Here is an 18,182-nt window from a genome sequence, read left to right as displayed (position 1 = left end):
TACTGCTCTTCCTTCATCAACATATTTAGTCACATCCTCAAAAAATTCGATCAGGCTCGTAAGGCATGACCTGCCCTTGACAAAGCTGTGCTGACTATTCCTAATCATATTATACCTCTCCAAATGTTCATAAATCCTGCCTCTCAGGATCTTCTCCATCATCTTACCAACCACTGAGGTAAGACTCTCGGGTCTATAATTTCCTGGTCTATCTCTACTCCCTTTCTTGAATAAAGGAACAAAATTCGCAACCCTCCAATCCCCTGGGACCTCTCCTGTCCCTGTTGATGATGCAAAGATCATCGCCAGAGGCTCAGCAATCTCCTCCCTCACCTCCCACAGTAGCCTGGGGTACATCTCATCCAGGCCTGGTGATTTATTCAACTTGATACTTTCCAAAAGCTCCAGCACATCCTTTTTCTTAATATCTACATGCTGAAGCTTTTCAATCTGCTGCAAGTCATCACTATTATCACCAAGAGCCTTTTCCATAGTGAATACGGAAGTAAAGTATTCATTAAGTACCTCTGCTATTTCCTCTTGTTCCATACACACTTTCCCACTGTCACATTTAATAGGATCTATTCTTTCACGTCTTATTCTCCTGCTCTTCACATACTTATAGAATGCCTTGGGGTTTTCCTTAATCCTGCCCGCCAAAGCCTTCTCTTGGCCCCTTCTGGCTCTCCTAATTTACTTCTTAAGCTCCTTCCTGTTAGCCTTATGATCATATACAGATAGACCTCAGTATGTGCGGTTGGGAGACTGTAGGTCTGACACGGTGGTCAGCAGCACAGGGGCGCCGCAGGGAACCGTACTCTCTCCGGTCCTGTTCACCCTGTACACATCAGACTTCCAATATAACTCGGAGTCCTGCCATGTGCAGAAGTTCGCTGATGACACGGCCATAGTGGGGTGTGTCAGGAATGGACAGGAGGAGGAGTATAGGAAACTGATACAGGACTTTGTGATATGGTGCAACTCAAACTACCTGCGTCTCAATATCACCAAGACCAAGGAGTTGGTGGTGGACTTTAGGAGATCTAGGCCTCATATGGAGCCAGTGATCATTAATGGAGAATGTGTGGAGCAGGTTAAGACCTACAAGTATCTGGGAGTACAGTTAGACGAGAAGCTAGACTGGACTGCCAACACAGATGCCTTGTGCAGGAAGGCACAGAGTCGACTGTACTTCCTAAGAAGGTTGGCGTCATTCAATGTCTGTAGTGAGATGCTGAAGATGTTCTATAGGTCAGTTGTGGAGAGCGCCCTCTTCTTTGTGGTGGCGTGTTGGGGAGGAAGCATTAAGAAGAGGGACGCCTCACGTCTTAATAAGCTGGTAAGGAAGGCAGGCTCTGTCGTGGGCAAAGTACTGGAGAGTTTAACATCGGTAGCTGAGCGAAGGGCGCTGAGTAGGCTACGGTCAATTATGGATAACTGAACATCCTCTACATAGCACCATCCAGAGACAGAGAAGCAGTTTCAGCGACAGGTTACTATCGATGCAATGCTCCTCAGACAGGATGAAGAGGTCAATACTCCCCAATGCCATTAGGCTTTACAATTCTACCGCCAGGACTTAAGAACTTTTTAAAAGCTATTATTAATGCTTTTTGAGATGGTGATTTAGATGCATATCATATTTTTTTTTACTGAGTTAAGTATTGTATGTAATTAGTTCTGCTACAACAAGTGTATGGGACATTGGAAAAAAAGTTGAATTTCCCCATGGGGATGAATAAAGTATCTATCTATCTATCTATCTATCTATCTAGATCTCTAATTTCTCCACATCTCTCTTCTAAATGGACGTCCTTTAATCCTGAAGTTTAGCCCTCTTGTCCTAGAATCCCCTACCATGAGAAATAACTTTGCCATATCTAATCTGTTCGGGCCTTTTAACATTCGGAGTGTTTCTCTGAGATCCCCCCTCATTCTCCTGTACTCCAGGGAATACAGCCCAAGAGCTGCCAGATGTTCATCATGCAGTATCCCTTTCATCCCTGGAATCATTCTTGTGTATCTTCTCTGAACCCTCTCCAATGTCAGTATATACTTTATAAAAGTCTATGTTTCTATAAAATAAATAAGGAGCCCAAAACTGCACACAGTACTCCCAAGTGTGGTCTCACTAGTGCCTTATGGAGCCTCAACATCACATCCCTGCTCTTATATTCTATACCTCTGGAAATGAATGCCAACATTGCATTTGCCGCCTTCTCCACCTACTCAACTTGGAGGTTAACCTTTAGGGTATCTTGTACAAGGACTCCCAAGTCCCTTTGCATTTCTGCATTTTGATTTCTCTCCCCATCTAAATAATAGTTTGCCCATTTATTTCTTCCACCAAAATACATGACCGTACACTTTCCAACATTGTATTTCATTTGCCACTTCTTTGCCCATTCCCCTAAACTATCTAAGTCTCTCTGCAAGCTCTCTGTTTCCTCAACACTACCCGCTCCTCCACCTATCTTTGTATCATCGGCGAATTTAGCCACAAATCCATTAATACCATATTCCAAATCATCGACATACAGCATAAAAAGCAACGGTTCCAACACCAACCCCTGTGGAACTCCACTGGTAACTGGTAGCCAGCCAGAATAGGATCCCTTTATTCCCACTCTGTTTTCTACTGACCAGTCAATGGTCTACCTATGCTTGTAACTACAAGCTTGTAACACTTGCTTGTAATTCCATGGGCTCTTATCTTGCTAAGCAGCCTCATGTGCAGCACCTTGTCAAAAGCCTTCTGAAAATCCAAGTACACCACATCTACTGCATTTTCTTTGTTTACCCTGCTTGTAATTTCCTCAAAGAATTGCAATAGGTTTGTCAAACAGGATTTTCCTTCCAGGAAACCATGCTGGCTTTGGCCTCCTCTTGTCTTGTGGCTCCAGGTACTCTGTAATCTCATCCCTAACAACTGATTCCAACAACTGATGTCAGGCTAACAGGTCTGTAGTTTCCTTTCTGCTGCCTCCCACCCTTCTTAAATAGCGGAGTAACATTTGCAATTTTCCAGTCATCTGGTACAATACCAGAATCTATCGATTCTTGAAAGATCATCATTAATGCCTCCGCAACCTCTCCAGCTACTTCCTTCAGAACCCGAGGGTGCATTCCATCAGGTCCAGGAGATTTAAAAAATCCTCGGACCATTAAGCTTCCTGAACACCTTCTCAGTCATAATTTTCACTGCGCAAACTTCACTGACACTCTTGAAAGTCCAATATACTGCAGATGTCTTCCACTGTGAAGACTGATGCAAAATACACGTTCAGTTCCTCTGCCATCCCTGCATTTCTCATTACAATATCTCCAGCATCATTTTGTATTGGTCTTATATCTACCCTTGACTCTCTTTTACCCTTCATATAATTAAAAAAGCTTTTAGTATCTTCTTTGATTTTAGTCGCCAGCTTCCTCTCATAATTTATCTTTTCCTTCCTAATGACCTTCTTAGTTTCCTTCTGCAAGTTTTTAAAAGCTTCCCAATCCTCTGTCTTCCCACTAGCTCTGGCTTCCTTGTATGCCCTCTCTTTTGCTTTTACTTTGGCTCTAATTTCACTTGTCAGCCACAGTATTGTTTCTCTTCCCTTTGAAATTTTTTTTCTTATTTGGAATATATCTGTCTTGCACTTCCTTCATTTTTTGCAGAAACTCCAGCCATTGCTGCTCTGCTGTTCTTCTTGTAAATGTCTCTTTCCAGTCAACTTCAGCCAGTTCCCCTCTCATACTATTGTAATTTCCTTTATTCCACTGAAATACTGACACATTGGATTTTATTTTTTCCCTCTCAAATTTCAGTATGAACTCGATCATATTGTGATCACTGTTCCCTAAGGGTTCCTTAACCTTAAGCTCTCTTATCACCAGATCATTGCACAACACCCAATCCAGCCGATCCCCTCGTGGGCTCAACAAACTGTTCTAAAAAGCCATCCCTTAGACATTCTACAAATTCTCTCTCGAGGTCCATTACTGACCTGGTTTTCCAAGTCCACCTTCATGTTAAAATCCTCAATGATTATCATGACATTGCCTTTCTGACACGCCTTTTCTATTTCCTGCTGTAATTTGTAATCCACATCCTGGCTGCTGTTTGGAGGCCTGTATACAACTGCCATTAGGGTCCTTTTACCCATGCCATTTCTTAACTTAACCCATAGAAACTCTACACCTTCCGATCCTATGTCATCTCTTTCTAATGATTTAATATTATTTCTTAATTATAATTAATTATATTATATTATAGACTTGACTTGTATTCCCAGATTCCTTTGTTGTACCACACTCCTCGGTACCATACCGCTCACTCGGCATGACCTACCCTGGTTGGTCCTCACAAAGTGCAATACTTCACACTTATCTACATTAAATTCCATCTTCTATATTTCAGCCCATTTTCCCAGCTGGTCCAGATCCCATTGCAGCTTTGATTGTCTTTCTCAATGTCTACTACATCCACTAAAAGCTATGTTGACTACCCCTAATCAATCCCTGTCCATCCAAATACTCATATATCTCATCCCTTAGAATACCTTCCAAAACCTTAGCCAAGATTGATGTCAGGATTATCAGCCTATAATTTCCTGGTTTTTTTAGAGCCTTTCTTAAAGGGTGGAACAACATTTGATATCTTCCAATCTTCCAGTAGCTCGCCTGTTACTTAGGATGATTTAAATGTCTCTGCTTGGGCCCTTGCAATTTCTGCTCTTGACTTCTACAGGGTCTGAGGGAATACCACCCTGATTTTGCTGAAGACAGCAAACACCTCTCCTCTATAATCTCTATAGCGGGCAAGAAGATACGGTAAGAGAGGGAAAAAGGGATGGGAAATGGTGAAGGGGGTATTCCTGAAAGTTTGAGAAATTGATATTCATGCCATCAGGTTAGAGGCTACTCTAACTCCACAGATTTGTTTCTCTAAATCTTGCAGACTGTTGTGTGGTCTATAATATAGCCCTATTAATGTGGTCATATCTTTCTTATTCCTCAGTGTGCCCCATAAAGCCTCAGTAGTAGAGTTCGCCAGTCTGCCCTGACTGAATTCTGTCATGACATTTTCCCTGACTAGTAATGCCACCTGTCACCCTTTAAACCTCCGTAATCTCCATCAGCACAGGTGCTCCACAGGGCTGTATCCCCAGTTCTACTTGCTTTACACCTACAACTGTGTGGCTAAGTACAGCTCCAACACCATATTCAAGTTTGCTGATGACACCACTGTTGTGCACCAAATCAAAGGTGGTGACAAATCAGCATATGGGAGGGAGACTGAAAATTTGGCTGAGTGGTGCCATAACAACAAACTCTCACTCAATGTCAGCAAGACCAAGGACCTAATTGTGGACTTCAGGAGAGGGAAACCAGAGGTCTATCACCCAGTACTCATTGGAGAATCAAAGGCGGAGAGGGTTAGAAACTTTAAATTCCTGAGTGTCAGTATCTCAGAAGATCTGTTCTGGGCCCATCATATAAATGTCATTGCAAAGAAAGCACAACAGCGCTTCTACTTCCTCAGGAGTCTGCAGATATTTGGCATGTAATCAAAAATCTTGACAAACTTCTACAGATGTGTGGTGGAAACTGTACTGACTGGCTGCATTATGGCCTGGTACGGAAACACCAATGCCTTTGAGCAGAAAATCCTACAAAAGATAGTGGATTTGGCCTAGTACACCAAGGGTAAAGTCCAATGTTCCAGTGATGTTCCAATCCCCTTGCAATCCTTACCAATCCCCTTTGCCCTTTTGAATTTTGCCTGTAACTAATATGGTTTAAACTAACATGGCAGGTGGATGGGAACCAGTATGATAGACAGATGACAAGTCACTCGGTTTACAAGTAGATGATAGGTGTAACATGAATGTAAAGAAGGACAAGCCAATGATTGGGTATAAATGCAGACAGAACAAAGAGTTAAGTTGTACCAGAGGCAAAATTCAAAAGGGCGAAGAATGCAGGATTAAAGGTGCTTTATTTAAATGCGTGTAGCATTCGGAATAAGATGGACGAACTCATTCGCAATTAGAGATTGGTTGGTATGACGCTATGGGCACCACTGAGTCATGACTGAAAGAAGGCCTTAGGTGGGAGCTTAACAGCAAAGGATATACTTTGTATTGAAAGGACAAGCAGGAAGGCTAAGCGGTGGTGTGGTTTTGTTGGTAAGAGACAGAATTACATCTTTAGAAAGAGGTGACATGGGGTCAGAGAATGTTGAATCTTTGTGAGTGGAGTTAAGAAACTCCAGGGTAAAAAAAACCCATTATGGATATCATATATAGGCCTCCAAATAGTAGACAAGATGTGGGGTTGAGATTGCAAAGGAAGCTATAAAAGGCATGTAATAAGGGTAATGACACAATTGTAATAGGGGACTGCAATATGCAAGGGGATTGGGAAAATCAGGTTGGTGTTGGATTGCAAGAGGAGGAATTAGTTGAATACCTATGAGATGGCTTTATAGAGCATCTTGTGCTTAAGCCTATTGGGGGAGAGGCTATCTTAGATTGTGTGTTGTATACTGTTACGTACCCCGTAACTGGGTTACTTACCAGCAAAGATAGAGAGGTCCGTTGAAGTCTGATGGTACTATTTTTTTTAAAATTACATTGATAAAAAGACACAAAATAATATTAATGCAAACATACAGATATACTTCGTCAATACTAACTCTAAAAGCGCGGGTATAATAATAATCAATAAGAAATAGCTCTATCGTTGTCTAGGGGATAATGTATTGTCCGATGGAAATATAAAAGTCACTGTCATTCAAGCTGCAGCTCTTTGGGTTTAAGAGAGACAGTTTTAAACTTGCCCAGGTCTTTTATGATGCCAGTCCTTTGAGTCGGGGGAGTTGATTTCCCCGTTGCTAGCTAAAAGTCGTTTTCCGTGGTTCCAGCCACCAGTCCCAAGCAACGGAACTGAACGCACGTGACCTCCTTCAAATGGCTTCCCGCTATTACGGGATCGCTAGCGTTCCTTCTGGTGCGTCTGAGGGGCTGTTCCTACAGACCCTCTTTTATCCTGACTCGCCGGGTCGAAGATGTCAATTAGGTTGGGGTGATGCAATCTCTTTCTCACCCAGCCCACTTTGCCTGAGGGCGTCCACGTAGCATAGTATTCCAATCCACAAAGGTGTCTCCAAGAGACAATGGCCATGTCCCGTAGTTTTACATCGCCGGCGAACGAGGCATTCTGCACGTCTCTCTCTCATTTCCTGGGTTCCCGGACCCAACCCAATAGTGATCTTGCGATTCTCACAAAGGAGGGGGCTGCAGGCATAACAATACTAACTCAGATCTTATTAGGGAGCTTAATGTAAAGGAGTCCTTAGGAGGTAGTGATCATAATATAATTGAATTCATACTGCAATTTGAGAGGGAGAACCATTAGTCACGTGTATCAGTATCACAATGGAATAAAAGGAATTACAAAGGCTTGAGAGAGGAGATTTCCCAGATGGATTGGAGGAGGATTCTGGCAGGGATGATGGCAGAGCAGAGAAGCTTGAAGTTTCTGGGAAGAGTTCTTAAAGCACAGGATAAGATATATTCCCAGAGGAAGAAGTTCTCAAATGGCAGAGGTAGGCAACTGTATCTAACAGAGGAAGTTAAGGACCACATAAAAGCCAAAGAAAGGGCGTATAAAGTAGCAAAAATGAGTGGGAAGTTGAATGATTGGGAAGCTTTTAAAATCCAACAAAAGGCAATTTAAAAAGCTATAGGAAGGGACAAGATGAAATATGAGGGCAGACAAGCCAATAATATAAAGCAGGATGCTAAAAGATTTTTCAGTTATATAAAGAGTAAAAGGGAGGTAAGAGTTGATATTGGACCACTGGAAAATGATGCTGGTGAGGTAGTAATGGGGGACAAAGAAATGGCAGATGAACTTAATGAGTCCTTTATATCAGTCTTCACTGTGGAAGACACTAGCAGTGTGCCAGAGGTCCATGAGTGTCAGGGAGCAGGAGTGAGTGCCATTGCTATTACAGAGGGAAAAGTGCTAGGCAAACTCAAAGGTCAGAGCCCTGTTGGCAGCCGATGGAGTAACATCGTTTTAGATTGCTCCTAAACTACTTACTTTATTGTCTCCTACCAGTTTTTTTTTTGAAACCTTATTATAATACTATACTACTGTTCTACTATGGCTGGGAAAAGAACAAAAGCTTTTGCAAAAGAAAGAAAAACAGAAGATGAATCCCCAGTCACTTTGGATTTTATCAGTGACTTCCTTAAACGGCAAAAATAGGAATTTTCTGAGGAGTTTCAATGACTTAATGGCAAATTGGATACAATCCAACAAACTTTAACTGAGTATGAGAACTGAATTCAGGAAAATACTGCAAAGTTGGTGACACTTGAAGAGGATGTTGAAGATGCAATTAAAATCTACAAAGAGTTATCCTTCTCCAATGAAAAAATGATGAAAAGGATTATCAGTCTAGAAAATAGAAACAGGAGAAATAACTTGCAAATTTTGGGTCTTGAAGAATCAATTGAAAGCGCTGACCCTACAAAGTTCTTTGAAAACTTACTGAAAGTTATTCTCTGTTTTATTCACTTCTGAGCCGAAGCTCAATCGAGGATATCGCTTGCTGACTTCGAAGCCATTGTCGTCGGTAGCGAGACCCAGGTCGGTCATTCTAAGTTTTCATGAATTTCGTATTAAGGACCTTTTAATTTGCCATACCTGTCGACTAGGAATGATCGATTTCCATGGTTACAAGGTCAGATTTGTGGAAGACTATTCGCCTGAAGTTATGACCGAATGTATGAAATATAAAGAAGTTATGTCAGAACTTTACAATAAAGGATTTAAAGCATCCCTTCTGTTTCCTGCCCATCTGAGTATTGAAGAATGGATTGCAAAGAAGAATAAAGTCGGTTGAAGACACAAAAGAGTTTCTGAAAGCTGAAGTCTAAAACTTATATTTTATATTTGATCAATTTTTTCTTCTGTTAATATGAATTTGAAGTAAGGTTTCAATAAGCTTATGTTTTGGCTGTTCATATACTGTCTATTGTTATATTTTTTGATACTTTATTATATCCCTTTTTGAGGCTTTATTTTAATATAGTTTTCTTTGAATTTGTTTAAATTGACCCTTTTATATTTTTCAATACTGAATTATTTCTCTTTTTATGTTGTGTCTTGGTAGGGACATAATTGACCTTGAAGGACCGGAGTTTCTGTCAACAGGATTTTTTGGGGAGGGAACTTAGTTGTTAGCTCACTGATTATCTATTGGTCAGCCTTCTGGCTTTGGGTGGGGAAGGGACTAGGGCCTGTTTCTTTCTGGGAGCTGTGTTGGGTTGACTATATGATTGCCTGTTTGACTACCTTACCTTATAATTTGCTTTCTAGTTTTAATAACTTATGGCCAGATCTTTTAATTAAATGATTTGTATTTAAAATGGTTCAAAATATTAACTTATTGAAATGAGTTGAGAGTTAGGGGGCAAAAGTTTAAGGGTAACACGAGGGGGAATTTCTTTACTCAGTGGTAGCTGTGTGGTATGAGCTTCCAGTAGAAGTGGTAGAGGCAGGTTCGTTATTTTCATTTAAAGTAAAATTGGATAGGTATATAGACAGGAAAGGAATGGAGGGTTATGGGTTGTGTGCGGGTCAGTGGGACTAGGTGAGAGTAAGCGTTCGGCACGGACTAGAAATGCCGAGACGGCCTGTTTCCGTGCTGTAATTGTTACATGGTTATATCTGTTAAAAGTTCTTCAAGGAAGCAGGGTGGACAAAGGAGAGGCAGTGGATGTCATTTACTTGGATTTTTAGAAGGCGTTTGATAAGGTGCTACACATGAGGCTGCTTAAGATAAAATCTTACGGCATTTGTTAAGCACTAGCAGCAATAGATATGAATTTGAGTCGAGTTTTTATAAATAAACAACGAAATTTATTAACCTCTACTCAAAAACATTGAAGAGTTTGACATTAAAGAGAATGACTAACTTAAACAGAAGTTCATAGTGTTATGCGTCTATATTTATCAAACAGTTGAACTTAGAGACAATTCTTAACTGATCTTACTCAAGCACAGTCTTAAAGTGGTAGTTTAATAAGTCCATATGATTCATAAAGTAAGTGACAGGGGAGACTTCCCGAACCAACGATGATAATTCTTGAAGGAAAGACGGAACTGTTGACTCAGATCCCAGCCGAGAAATGCCTTTTCCGAAGAGATCCCGAAGAATCTTTACTTTTACTTTTCTCAAAGTAACTGACTTTTCGCCAGAGGTGGTCACCACACAACACTCAAGTCCATGCAGAAGTTAACCAAAAGTGTGTGCCACAATTCACATCAATCACTTCGAGACATAGAACGCCATTGATTTCTACCCAGTTCTTTGGGTTTGTACGAAGCTGGTAGTTCTTCACTCTTTCTCTCCTTCTGTGATTGTGTAACCACCAACTCTGACTCCCAACAAAACAACTACTCAACAAGCTGCAGTCTCCCCTTTTATACCAGCTGGAACATGCTATCACATGACATCAGATCACCTCATCACGAGACAATTACATCATGGTCACAAGAAACTCACGGGACAGGTAACACATTGCAGGAAAGATACGGGCATGGATAGCAGAATGGCTGACAGGCAGGAGGCAGTGAGTGGGAATAAAGGGGAGCCTTTTCTGGTTGGCTGCCAGTGACTAGTAGTGTTCCTCAGGGACACCTGCTTTTCACATTGTTTGTCAATGATTTAGATAGTGGAATTGATGGCTTTGCGGCAAAGTTTGCAGATTATATGAAGACAGCTGGAGAGGTAGGTAGTGCTGAGGTAGCGATGCGACTGCAGCAGGACAGACAATTTGGAAGAATGGGCAAAAAGATGGCAGATGGACTACAGTTTTGGGGAATGTATGATAATGCATTTTGGTAAAATGAACAATAGTGCGGACTGTTATCTAAATGTGAAGAAAGTTCAAACATCAGAGGGACTTAGGAGTTCTCGTGCAAGACTCCCAGAAGGTTATTTTACAAGTTGAGTCTGTGGTGAGGAAGGCAAAGGCTGAGTTTTCATAAGACGCTAGTTAGGCCACACTTAGAGTATTGTCGACAGTTTTAGGCCCCATATCTCAGAAAGAATGGTCATTGGGAAAGAGTCCAGAGGAGGTTCAGGAGGATGATTTATGAATGAAGTGGTTAACATGAGGAGCGTTTGGCAGATTTGGGCCTGCACTCTAGAGATGAGAGGGTTAGACTGTGAGGAGAGAGTGATTCCCCTGGGACTGTACTCACTGGAATTCAGAAGAATGAGAGGAGATAAAATCATGAAAGGGATAGATAAGATAGAGACAGGAAAGTTGTTTCCACTGGTACATGAGACTAGAAGTAGGGGAACACGAGGAAATCTGCAGATGCTGGAAATTCGATTTGAATTTGGATTCCAGACCTAACCAAATCCCCTCTACCACCACTCTCTTCCGTCTAGCAGAATTAGTTATTACTGTCAATAATTTCTCCTTTGGCTCCTCCCACTTCCTTCAAACCAAAGGTGTAGCCATTGGCACCAGCATGGGTCCCAGTTATGCCTGTCTTTTTGCTGGCTTTGTGGAACAGTCCATGTTCCAAGCCTATACAAGTATCCGTCCCCCTCTTTTCCTTCGCTACATCAACGACTGCATTGGCACTGCCTCCTGCACGCATGCTGAGCTCGTTGACTTCGTTAACTTTGCCTCCAACTTTCAGCCTGCCCTCAAATTTACCTGGTCTATTTCTGACACCTCCCTCCCCTTTCTCGATCTTTCTGTCTCCATCTCTGGAGACGGCCTATCTACTGTAAGCCTACAGATTTTCACAGCTACCTGGACTATTCCTTTTCCCACCCTGTCTCTTGCAAAAATGCTATCTCCTTCTCACAATTCCTCTGTCTCCACTGCATCTGCTCTCAGGATGAGGCTTTTCATTCCAGGACGAAGGAGATGTCTTCCTTTTTTAAACAAAGGGGCTTCCCTTCTACCACCATCAACTCTGCTCTCAAGTGCATCTCTCCCATTTCCCGCACATCTGCCCTCACCCCACCTGCCCGCCACCCCACTCGGGATAGGGTTCCTCTTGTCCTCACCTACCACCCCACCAGCCTCCAGGTCCAATGTATAATTCTCCGTATCTTCCACCACCTCCAATGGGAACCCACTACCAAGCACATCTTTCCCTCCCCTCCCTTCTGTATTCCACAGGGATCGCTCCCTACGCAACTCCCTTGTCCACTCGTCGTCGTCCCCCATCCCTTCCCACCAATCTCCCTCCTGGCACTTATCCTTGCAAACGGAACAAGTGCTACACCTGCCCTTACACTTCCTCTCTCACCACCATTCAGGGCCCCAGACAGTCCTTCCAGGTGAGGTGACACTTCACCTGTGATTCGGCTGGTGTGGTATACTGCGTCCGGTGCTCCCAGTGTGGCCTTTTATATATTGGTGAGACCAGACGCAGACTGGAAGACCATTTCGCTGAACACCTATGCTCTGTCCGCCAAAGAAAGCAGGATCTCCCAGTGGCCACACATTTTAATTCCACGTCGCATTCCCACTCTGATATGTCTATCCATGGCCTCCTCTACTGTCAAGATGAAGCCACACTCAGGTTGGAGGAACAACACCTTATATACCGGCTGGGTAGCCTCCAACCTGATGGCATGAACATTGACTTCTCTAACTTCCATTAATGCCCCTCCTCCCCTTCTTACCCCATCCCTGATATATTTAGTTTTTTTTCCCCCTCCCTTTTTTTTCTCTCTGCCCATCACTCTGCCAGTTCTCCATCTCCCTCTGGTGCTCCCCTCCCCCTTTCTTTCTCCCTAGGCCTCCTGTCCCATGATCCTTCCCTTCTCTAGCTTCTGTATCCCTTTTGCCAATCACCTTTCTGGCTCTCAGCTTCACCCCACCCCCTCCGGTCTTCTCCTATCATTTCGCATTTTTCCCTCCCCCTCCTACTTTCAAATCTCTTACTATCTTTACTTTCAGTTAGTCCTGACGAAGGGTATTGGCCCGAAACATCGAAAGCGCTTCTCCCTATAGATGCTGCCTGTGTGTGTTGCTAGAAGTAAGGGACTTAGTCTCAAGACTCGGGGGAGTAGGTTTAGGACAGAGATGAGGAGGAACTGCTTTTCCTAGAGAGAGGGGAATCTGTGGAATTTTCTCCCCAATGAAACAGAGAAGGTTACCTTGGTAAATATTTTTAAGATAAGGTTGGATAGATTTTTGCATAGTAAATAAATTAAGGGTTATGGGGAAAGAGCAGGTTGGTGGAGATGAGTCCGTGGCCAGATCAGCCATGATCTTATTAAATGGCAGAGCAGTCTCGACAGGCCGGATGGCCTATTCCTGCTCCTGTTTCTCATGTTCTTATGTACTCACTGGAATTTAGAATAATGCGTGGGGATCTCATTCAAACGTTGAAATGACTAGATAGAGTAGATCTAAAGAGGATGTTTCCTCTGCTGTTGGTATCCAAAACTGGAGGGCACAGCTTCAGAATTGATGGGCAACCCTTTAGAATGAAAGTAAGGAGGAATTTTTTTTACCAGTAAGTAGTAGTGGAATGCTCTGCCACGGACAGTGATGGAGTATATTTAATCCGTGGATATATTTAAGGCGGAGGTTGATCGTTTCCTGATCAGCCAGGGAATCAAAGGATATGGAAAGAAGGAAGCTGTATGGGGTTGAGTGGGATCCGGGATCAGCCATGATGGAATGGCAGAGAAGACTTGATAGGCTGAATGGCCTAATTCTGCTCCTATGTCTCATGGTCTTATGGTCTTTTCTCTTTGTTTTCCAATTTTCTAGTATGTGCAGTATTTTCCTTTCTGCAAACCAATTTTTTGTTCCTTTCAAGTGGTAAACCAATTAACTTTGAATATTTCGCATTTTCTTAGATTCTGGTAGGTTCGAGTATGGGAGGATGGCTCATGCTCCTTGCTGCAATAGCACGGCCAGAGAGAGTAGTTGCACTTGTTGGCATAGCTACAGGGGCGGACTATTTAGTGACTGCTTTCAGACAGCTTCCTTTGGAGGTAAGTAGCCTCTGTTCTTAATTGTCATATAATTCCATCAAATCATGTTTGGAAAGAAGGACAGACCTCCACAGAATTTAGTTTGTTGTCAATATGATCCATTGTACATGTTTAAACAAAATATTTCACTGAACTGGATCAGGATCAAAATCAAGTTTATTATCTCTGACCTGTTTGCCATGTCCAAAACAGAACCGCACTTTCAATGGACCACAGAAGCATTGAGAATATATCAAAGGTTCAAAGTTCATTTGATATAAGTTTGCAGATGACACCAAGATAGGTGGAGGAGCAGGAAGTGTTGAAGAAATGGAAAGGTTGCAGAGAAATTTGATCAGTTTAGGAGAGTGGGCAAAGAAATGGCAGATGAGATACAATGTTGAGAAATGTACGGTTGTACATTTTGGAAGAAGAAACAATCAGGCAGGTTACTCTTTAGATGGGGAGAAAATTCAAAAATCGGAAGTGCAAAGGGACTTGGGGTCCTAGTGCAGGATACCCTAAAGGTTAACCACCAGGTTGGATCGGCAGTAAGGAAAGCGAATGCTATGTTGGCATTCATTTCAAGAAGAATAGTGTATAAGAGTAAGGAGGTGTTGATGAGGTTCTATGGGGCACTGGTGAGACCCCATTTGGAATACTGTGTGCAGTTTTAGGCCCCCTATCTTAGAAAGGATGTGCTGATGTTGGAGAGAGTTCAGAGAAGATTCACGAGGATGATTCCTGGAATGCAGGGACTAACATATGAGGAGCGTTTGTCGGCTCTTGGATTATATTCATTAGAGTATAGGAGATTGAGAGGGGTCTCATAGAAACATTTCGAATGTTGAAAGGGTTGGACAGAGTAGATGTGGAAAGGCTGATTTCCTTGGTGGATGTGTCCAGGACAAGAGGTCACAGTCTTAGAATTAGACTATTAAAACAGAGATGAGGAGAAATTTTTTTAGCCAGAGGGTCGTGGATTTATGGAATTCATTGCCACATACAGCTGTGGAGGCCCAATCATTGAGGGTTTTTAAGGAGGAGATTGACAGGTATCTAATTAGTCAGGAGTGGACCTAGAGTTGAGATTTTTGATTGGAGAAAGGCTAACTTTAAGGAGATGCGCAGGGATTTAGAGAGAGTGGATTGGGTCAAGTTGTTTTATGGGAAGGATGTAATAGAGAAATGGAGGTCATTTAAGGGTGAAATTATGAGGGTACAGAATCTTTATGTTCCTGTTCGGTTGAAAGGAAAGGTTAAAGGTTTGAAAGTGCCATGGTTTTCAAGGGATATTAGAAACTTGGTTTGAAAAAAGAGGGATGTCTACAATAGATATAGGCAGCATGGAGTAAAGGAATTGCTCGAGGAATATAAAGAATGTAAAAGAAAACTTAAGAAAGAGATTAGAAAAGCTAAAAGAAGTTACGAGTTTGGTTTGGCAAATAAGGTGGAAGTAAATCCGAAAGGCTTCTGCAGTTATATTAAAAGCAAGAGGATAGTGAGGGATAAAATTGGTCCCTTAGAGAATCAGGGTGGTCAGCTATGTGTGGAGCCGAGGGAGATGGGAGAGATTTTGAACGATTTCTTCTCTTCGGTATTCACTAAGGAGAAGACTATTGAATGGTGTAATGTGTGGGAAACAAGTAAGGAAGTTATGGAACCTATGACAATTAAAGAGGTGGAAGTACTGGCGCTTTTAAGAAATTTAAAAGTGGATAAATCTCCAGGTCCTGACAGGATATTCCCCAGGACCTTGAGGGAAGTTTGTGTAGAGATAGCAGGAGTTCTGACGGAGATCTTTCAGATGTCATTAGAAACGGGGATTGTGCCAGAGGATTGGTGTATTGCTCATGTGGTTCCATTGTTTAAAAAGGGTTCTAGAAGTAAGCCTGGCAATTATAGACCTGTCAGTTTGACATCAGTGGTGGGTAAATTAATGGAAAGTATTCTTAGAGATAGTATTTATAATTATCTGGATAGACAGGATCTGATTAGGAGTAGCCAGCATGGATTTGTGCGTGGAAGGTCATGTTTGACAAACCTTATTGAATTTTTTGAAGTAGTTACGAGGAATGTTGACGAGGGTAAGGCAGTGGATGTGGTCTATATGGACTTCAGCAAGGCCTTTGATGAAGTTCCACATGGAAGGTTAGTTAAGAAGGTTCAGTCGTTAGGTATTAATGCTGGAGTAATAAAATGGATTCAACAGTGGCTGGATGGGAGATGCCAAAGGGTAGTGGTGGATAACTGTTTGTCAGGTTGGAGGCCGGTGACTAGTGGTGTGCCTCAGGGATCTGTTTTGGGCCCATTGTTGTTTGTAATATACATAAATGATCTGGATGATGGGGTGGTAAATTGGATTAGTAAGTATGCTGATGATACTAAGGTAGGAGGTGTTGTGGATAATGAGGTGGGTTTTCAAAGCTTGCAGGGAGATTTATGCCGGTTAGAAGGATGGGCTGAACGTTGGCAGATGGAGTTTAATGCTGAGAAGTGTGAGGTTCTACATTTTGGCAGGAATAATCCAAATAGAACATACAGGGTAAATGGTAGGGCATTGAGGAATGCAGTGGAACAGAGAGATCTAGGAATAACAGTGCATAGTTCCCTGAAGGTGGAGTCTCATGTAGATAGGGTGGTGAAGAAGGCTTTTGGAACGTTGGCCTTTATAAATCAGAGCATTGAGTACAGAAGTTGGGATGTAATGTTAAAATTGTACAAGGCATTGGTAAGGCCAAATTTGGAATATTGTGTACTGTTCTGGTCACCAAATTATAGGAAAGATATCAATAAATTAGAGAGAGTGCAGAGACGATTTACTAGGATGTTACCTGGGTTTCAGCATTTAAGTTACAGAGAAAGGTTGAACAAGTTAAGTCTCTATTCATTGGACCGTAGAAGGTTGAGGGGGGATTTGATCGAGGTATTTAAAATTTTGAGAGGGATAGATAGAGTTGACGTGAATAGGCTGTTTCCATTGAGAGTAGGGGAGATTCAAACGAGAGGACATGATTTGAGTGTTAGGGGGCAAAAGTTTAAGGGAAACACGAGGGGGTATTTCTTTACTCAGAGAGTGATAGCTGTGTGGAATGAGCTTCCTGTAGAAGTAGTAGAGGCCAGTTCAGTTGTGTCATTTAAGGTAAAATTGGATAGGTATATGGACAGGAAAGGAGTGGAGGGTTATGGGCTGAGTGCGGGTAGGTGGGACTAGGTGAGATTAAGAGTTCGGCACGGACTAGGAGGGCCGGAATGGCCTGTTTCCGTGCTGTGATTGTTATATGTTATATGGTATCAAGGGATATGGGGAAAAAAGCCGGAAATTGGAACTAGACAGGAGAATAGTTTAGCTCATGGTGGAGTGGAGGAGCGGACTCGATGGGCTGAATGGCCTACTTCTGCTCCTTTGTCTTGTGAGCTTGTGAATATCAAGGTGTGAATACTTTATACACTCTTGAGATTCATCTCCTTATAGATAGCCACAAAACAAAGAAATTCAAGAAGTCATTAAAACAAAAACACCATCGAACACCCAATGTGTGGAGAAAATAAACAGATCATGCAAATAATAAAAATTAGCAAATATCATTCATTACTGAAGTTCACAAAATTGAGTCCACAGTCAGGCATCACTGCAGCTGATTCAGATGCTCATTAGTTGCAGGCCACAGTCTCAGTTCAGCGCAGAGATGAATAAACCTTGTGGAGCAGCAAGTTCAACTTGCTTCCGATCCCAACACCCTGACCTTTTCAATCTGGCTTGGCGCGTAAATCATCCAAACCTAGGGTCATGCCTTGCTCTTGGACCTGGACCCTACCACTTCAATACACTCTCGGCCCCATCGCCTCCATTTGGCCCGTACCTCAGCATTTAAATCAGTCAAACCTCTGTGTCCCAAGCCCACTCAAGCGATGGCCATACATTGGCTTATTCCCCTCTCTCTCTGGCCCGGACCGCACCGCCTCGATTCAGACTGTAAAAGCCATGCTGCACCTTCGAGACTTCAGTTCACTCTGCAAAAATGCTAGGTCATACATTTGGTTCAAAAGCTCAGCTCCAACAGTGCAGTTACAGTCTGTTTGCAGTGATTGTTTACCAGAAAAGTGTGAATAATAAAGTATTGAGTTTTTTTTTATTTTATTTGCCACCAGCAAG

The 18,182-nt window shown here is 42.4% G+C and overlaps 1 protein-coding gene across 2 annotated transcripts in view; it reads left to right on the top strand.

Moving 5' to 3' along the window:
- Positions 1 to 18,182, top strand: part of LOC140726592 (palmitoyl-protein thioesterase ABHD10, mitochondrial-like) — a 93,581-nt gene that overhangs the window by 73,482 nt on the left and 1,917 nt on the right. For both annotated transcript variants that reach the window (XM_073043169.1, XM_073043170.1), the window contains one exon: positions 13,910 to 14,047. In XM_073043169.1, coding sequence (XP_072899270.1) covers positions 13,910 to 14,047 — 138 coding nt within the window. The remainder of the gene's footprint in view (positions 1 to 13,909; positions 14,048 to 18,182) is intronic.

Source organism: Hemitrygon akajei, chromosome 4 (assembly GCF_048418815.1).
Source record: "Hemitrygon akajei chromosome 4, sHemAka1.3, whole genome shotgun sequence".
NCBI classification, from domain to species: Eukaryota; Metazoa; Chordata; class Chondrichthyes; order Myliobatiformes; family Dasyatidae; genus Hemitrygon; species Hemitrygon akajei.
This window is presented reverse-complemented; position numbering and strand designations above follow the sequence as displayed.